We start from the raw sequence: 6912 nt of genomic DNA, 5'->3' as shown, positions 1-6912 counted from the left end.
ACTGAAGCATTTTCAAAATTTAAAGAATGACATACTCTTGTTGAAAATCAATTGGGATCTAAACTAAAAACCTTAACAATTGACAATGACCTGGAATTTGTTTCAGAATAATTTAATGAGTTTTGTAGGAAAGTAGGTATCAAAAGGCACAACACACTCCTTCACACTCCACAGTAGAATGGTCTAGCAGAAAAAATGAATAGAATGATTCTAGAAAGGGTCAGATGCATACTTCTAGGTGCAGATCTACCAAAGCCTTTTTGGGGTGAAGCTCCAACACTGCAACCTATCTAATTAATAGGTGTCCATCATTAGCCCTAAGTTATAAGACACATATGGAGGTTTGGAGTGGTAAACTAGTAGACTATTCAAATTTGAAAGTGTTTGGATCATTAGCATTTGCACTTATTAAGCAAGGAAAACTTGAAGCAAATACTGTAAGGAGTATTTTTCTTAGATACCCTGAAGGGGTGAAAGGGTATAAGCTATGGAAGCTAAAACTTAGGGAATCAAGGTGCTTCATAAGTAGGGATATAACCTTTGATGAAACTAGGATGGAAATGCTATCTAAGGACCAAAAAGGATTGAAACCTAGTAACGAGAATACTTAATTTGAGGTGGAGTCTTTAGAAGGGTCAGATCAGGCTAGAAGAGAAAATATTGCAGAATTGACAAATCAAATAGAAACAGAAAATTCAGAGCAAGCTTCAAAATCTGATGACCTCTATAATTATCAATTACTTAGAGATAGAGGAAGGAGATAATTTAAACCAACTAGTAGATATGGATTTGTTGATGTAATATGTTACGCTTTGAATGCAATTGAGGATATTCAAGGTTCAGAACCAAAAACCTGAAAGGAAGCAAGGGAGAGTGAAGATAGTCAACTATGATTTCAAGCAATGAATAAAGAAATAGAGTCACTAAAGAAAAATTAGTCCTAGATACTGGTGAAGTAACCTGAGAAACAAAAGGTTGTTAAATGTAAGTGACTATTTAAGAAGAAAAAAGGAATTGCATGTGTAAAAAAGCCTAGGTATAAAGCTAGATTGGTTGCTAGAGGTTTTACACAGGTTGAAGGGATTGACTATAATGAACTTTTTTCACCTATGATAAAACATTGCTCAATAAGGATCCTACTTGGATTGGTAAATTAGTCTAACTTGGAACTTGAATAACTTGATGTAAGAACAACATTTTTTTCATCAAAACTTGGAGGAAACTATCTACATGAAGCAACCTGAAGGTTTTGAAGAAGGAGAAGACTAGGTGTGCTTACTGAAGAGATCCCTCTATGGTTTAAAGCAAAGTCCAAGGATGTGGTATAAAAGGTTTGATAAGTTTTGACAAGTTATGGATTCAACATAAGCAACTATGATAGTTGTGTCCACATTTTGAAGAAAACGGGAAACTGCACTCTGTATCTTCTTCTCTATGTAGATGACACTCTCATTGCTAGTGTAAATAAAGGAGAAAGAGAAGAGCTGAAGCACACTCTGAAGAAGGAATTTGAAATGAAAGAATTAGGACTTGCTAAGAAAATTCTTGGAATGGATATTCAAAGAAATAGGGAAAGAAGATAGCTTCTTTTATTTCAAGGAAATTATCTAAGAAGGGTGGTAGAAAGGTTTAGAATACATCAATTTAAACCAGTTTCAACACCACTTGATCATCACACAAAATTGTCTATTGATCAAGCCCCAAGGTCAATTAAAGAAAGGTCTAAAATGAATCAAACTCCTTATACAAGTGGAGTTGGAAGCATAATGTGGGGAATGATTTGTAGTATACCTGATTTGGCACATGCTATGAGCATGGTGAGTCAGTTCATGGGAGATCTGAGTAGTTGTCATTGGGATGCTTTAAAATGGATTTTAAGATATCTCAATGGGTCATAAAATGCAGGCTTAATGTATAAGAAAACAACTAAGGAGGAGGCTATCACTGGCTATGTAGATGTTGATTATGCAGCAAATGTTGATACCAAAAAATCATTAACAGGATATGTGTTTACTCTGTTTGGAATGATAGTTAGCTGAAAGATAACTCACCAATCAGTTGTGACACTTTTAACTACAGAAGCTGAGTACATTGCTATGACAGAAAGAGTAAAAGAAGCAATCTGGCTTAGAGGAATGATAGGTGAATTAGGAATAGAACAAGCTCAATTCATGCTCTATTGCGACGATCAAAGTGCAATTCACTAACAAATTATCAAGTCTATCATGAAAGGGCAAAACATATAGATGTGAAGCTTTATTTCATTCGCGATGTTATTGAATCTGGGAAAATGAAGATAGTAAAGGTAGCAATTGAAGACAATCCTGCTGACATGTTCATAAAGTCATTGCCAAGGGTCAAGTTTAAGCATTACTTGGATTTGATAAGCTTTGTTGGTGATTAGAACATATAAGTGGAAGAGCAGCCTAGTGCAGTACAAGCATACTTGAAGATTTAGAGTCAAGGTGAAGAATTGTGAGAATGTGACTCAAAATTGGTTAAAAGTTATTTTAATGAATGAATAATCACCTACTCTATTTTTACTATTTTATCCTTTCACATTGTATTTTATTTTATTTTTGTCTTTTATGCATAACTACAGCTAAACTTGTATATATGACAGCTAGTTAGATATTTTAAAGTGTGATTAATGTGTATGTAGCTGAGAGCAAAAGAGAAATAAAAAATAAAGTGAGATCAGTGTACACTGTAGAGAAAGAGTAAAAAGTGAGTAAACTTAGGTTTTTCCTGCAGAAGAGAGGTTGGTAAGGTTTTAAGCAAAAAAAGCCCAAAGAGATTATCAAATCTATAGCAACCTTAATGCATTTGTATTTACCAAAAAGAATAAGAATAAATTCGTTGCTCTTTCCTATAGACGTAGGCCAAATTAGGCTGAACCCCGTAAATCTCATATTTTTTTTCTTCTCTCTCTTTATTTTGTTTTTGATATATTTATTAATATATAAATAAATTTATGCGATTAGTGATTTACTAGTTTATAGATTGTTATAGCAAGTGACTGTTTTTTTCTTTGTTATTATTTACTCTCTACTATTTTTCTAAATAAACAAAAATTGTATTATAACTTTCTTGATGATTTGAAGAATGATATCACATGAGAAATATTATCTAAATAAATATTCATACCCGCGACTAATGTCATAATTCTGTCACTTCAACTCTAAAAAATATATTTTAAACATGATCAACTAAATTATTTATATAAAATCATTTAATTTGTCAACTTTATTTTTAGCATTAAATTTAAATATTTAATAATAGTATAGTTTTGTTAAAAAAGTATTTAGTACATTTTTAATAAAATAATATTTTATAAAAATAAAATTATTTGTAAACACTTAAATTTAACATTTAAAATTGAAAATAACAAAATTAAAAAATAATTGAACTTAGGAAAATCTTGATACATGTTTTTCTGTCAAATTTCAGTGGCTATCAACTTGAGTAATTAATGTTGAATTGGATCAGTAACCTTTATTTATATGATTATTTCCTAAGGGAGGGAGTAGAAGATGTAGAGCTAGGGGTAGTTGGAGACACAGGTCCAGATAAGGTGGGAGACTTTATGACCTAATAATATTGCTTAGGTAATTTGTATAGATCATTGCCTAATAATATCAATGAATTAAGAACTCATCAATATAACTTGTACACAATTTTCATTTTTTTTAAAAAAAAAAAATTGCACAACAATCATAAGCTTGTTAAACACACTTTTACCAAAAAACATAAAAGCAGGATATTTATTTTAATTAAATATAAATATGGGCACGAGGTGATATACAAAATGAGTATTGTGAACTGTGTTCCACTTAACCGTACGAAAAGTAATACAGGGGCGGCTATGCGTGTTCCCCGCCAGGGATCCAAACATCCACGTGTTAACATTCCAACTTTATTATCATTCTCTACCGTCTGATTCATACGTTATAATTTTTTATAAAAACAAATATTAAAAACCACACAGATGCTGATCCGTTCCACGCGGCGATGAGGCGGAGCGTGCCGACAAATGTATGGGGAATGATCCTCAAACTGCCGTCATGCTCCGTTTATAGTAACAGACAGAGAGAGGCGCAGATGTTTAAACCGCCGTTAAAGGCCACACTACAAGAGGTGTGGTTGATCCTACGTGTGGTAGGCATAGGGGACCACATGGCCCTGTTTTTCTTGGCTTAGTGGTGGGACCCACCTTGCCATTGCGATGGGGGCGGCGCGGATGCACCTCATCTGATGGCATACAGTGCAGTCAAACTTCAAAAACCTCGTTGACGGAGCCCAATTATCCTATTTCATGCCTTCCCAATTCCAATTTCCTTTATCACCCTCCCTCCTCCACGCGCCTCTATCTACTGCTGCTTTTTTATTACCCTTTTTCAATTATAATAATCTCATAACATCAATCGACAATACTATTATTATTCAAGTAAATTTTAATAAAATTACTTAAAGCATGGTACTGATTTCCTTATCCGGTACACAAAAAACAGGAAAACATAAACATCTGTCCCAATCTTTTTCCCAAATAAAAGGAATATTGAATGAAACAAGGGGCACAAAAATGGCCAGCAGCATTTATGCAAGTGAGTCTACGATGAGTATGCAACAAGCGCCTAAAAGGAGCGTAGCTTTTTTAACGCACACGCACACACTCCTCTCTCTCTCTCTCTTCATTTTGGCCTATAAAACCCCTTTCAACTTCTTTTGGTTCCCTCAAACATTGTCCCCTTCTTTGAAGCCTTCCACTCTCTCACTTGCTTTTTCTTTTGTCTCTCAATCTCGAACTCAAACCAAAAAACAAACATAATGCCTCCCAAGGATAGATCCAACCTTCTTGCTGGACCCAACCCGACCCATTTAACCAAAGAGATCCGTTACCGAGGAGTTAGAAAGAGACCGTGGGGCCGTTACGCCGCCGAGATCCGTGACCCGGGGAAGAAAACGCGCGTCTGGCTCGGAACATTTGACACCGCTGAGGAGGCTGCGCGTGCTTATGACGCCGCGGCGCGTGAGTTCCGTGGGGCAAAGGCCAAGACCAATTTTCCCACACAAGTGGAACTGACCAACAATAACTCCGCGCGTAGTCCTAGCCAGAGCAGCACCCTGGAGTCCTCCTCCCCGCCACCGCTGGACCTCACTCTCTCCCCGCTTGCAGGGGGCGCCGCGTTGGGGTTTCCGGTGGCTCGCCCTGTGGTGTTCTTCGATGCGTTTGCTCCGATGGAGATGCGCACGTTCGATCTGCCGGTGGCAGGGTTCCGCCGCAGCAGCGCCGATATTGGCGGAGCACAGAGCGACTCCGATTCGTCCTCAGTGGTGGATTATGAGCGGGTCCCACAACATCGGAGAATGTTGGATCTTGACCTTAATGTTCCTCCTCCTCCGGAGGTTGCCTGAACCTGCAAAAGATCCAGTTTTTCCGCAGTTATTATTCGGTTCAGTTTTTATATAAAACCGTATATTAGGTGCTTTAAATATTAATCGGAAAGGAACGAAGGTGATAGGTGACATGATGTGAGTTTCTGTAAATAGATCATAATTAACCCAAAAAAAAAAAGCAGGTTTTTGTTTTGGTGTCTTTTCTGCTTTTTTTAAACGGCAACTGAAGGCTTATTTCGCTGACTCACTGTTGTTCTTGCTGTTGCTGTTAACTTCAATATATATATATATATAATGGCATTTTCAGATTAATCAAAAAATTCCTGTCAATGTTTTTTTGTGTTTGTGTATGCTGAGAAGTTTTCCAATTGGATTTTCCAATCAGCCAAATGGAACGTTATATTTTGAAGAAAAATAATGGTTGATTGAGATCAGCCAGACATGTTGGCATTGTTGAGCTCTTGAATAAGTATTGTTTTATTTATTCACTGGATGGGACGCTTTTTCTTTTACCAGTTCAACTTTAGTTTCAAGATTGAATGAGCTGTGTAATTAACTTTAAAAGTAAATTAAGTTTTTTGTTAATTAGTATTTTGAATATTGTTTAAAAAACATTTTTATAAAAATAAATAAATAAATAAAAGAAGGGAAGTACTGAAGTAGGGGCGGCACCGACGGCAAAAGGGTTGCAGCGAGAGGAAATGAGAAGAAGGGGTTGTGAAGGTCCCCACGTCCATCCTGTTCACTCTCTCACGTCATCTTTCTCCTCTTTTTCAATTCCCATTTATCATAATTTAGAAATTACGTTAAAATATATTGAATATTATAAAGGGGAGTGGATATTTTTTTAATCTCTCAATTAAATACACTAATAATGTAATTAATATAAATATTATATAGAAATAAATATTTTTGACTCAACTGAGTCTTTTCATGTTTAGGGTTTTCAGTAATATCAAGTGGAAGTGACTTATCATTTTAAAAAATGAAGTGTAAAATAAATAAGGGGGTATTGAATTGAATTGATGCGCGTTGATGGAAATGATTGAAAAGGAAGAACAAAAGTGGGGACCATGTGGACAAAGGGTGATTGCAAGCGTGGCGGCCGCTCATAAGTGGGTCCCTATGCTCCCTTCTGTTTTCCTTAATCCATGAAAGCTGTTCCAACACGTGCTTAAAGAATCCTATATCTTCACTCACCAAAATACAAACATCCCTTATTTTTCTCAATAAATCTCCATTTTACTTGAAAATAATCATCCTAAAAGAATATTTATAATTTTTTTATTGACATTAATTTTTTGTTTTGGAACATAATTATTACTTTATGTTGATAAGAAAATATTAACAATAAGTAATTTTTTTCATGATATAAAAAAATATATAAAATTTTTTAAGTTTAAATTTCAGTAATTAATAATAATAAAAATATTATTTTTAGATATTTATGCTGAATTCTAAAGATTAAAAATAAGAAAATGGAATAAAAATAACACGATATCCTATCCTTTCTCT

The 6912-nt window shown here is 35.0% G+C and overlaps 1 protein-coding gene across 1 annotated transcript; it reads left to right on the top strand.

Annotated features, from left to right (window-relative positions):
- Nucleotides 1-4742: 4742 nt before the first annotated feature.
- On the top strand, nt 4743-6008 carry LOC113865659 (ethylene-responsive transcription factor 4). The gene has a single exon (XM_027500365.1). The coding sequence runs from the start codon at nt 4828-4830 to the stop codon at nt 5413-5415; it is 588 nt and encodes a 195-aa protein (XP_027356166.1). The 5' UTR covers nt 4743-4827; the 3' UTR covers nt 5416-6008.
- The last annotated feature ends 904 nt before the right edge of the window (nt 6009-6912 follow it).

This window comes from Abrus precatorius, unplaced genomic scaffold (genome assembly GCF_003935025.1).
Source record: "Abrus precatorius isolate BTA unplaced genomic scaffold, Abrus_2018 Scaffold4, whole genome shotgun sequence".
Taxonomy (NCBI): Eukaryota; Viridiplantae; Streptophyta; class Magnoliopsida; order Fabales; family Fabaceae; genus Abrus; species Abrus precatorius.
Note: the sequence above shows the minus strand (reverse complement) of the source record. Positions and strands in the feature narration are given on the sequence as shown.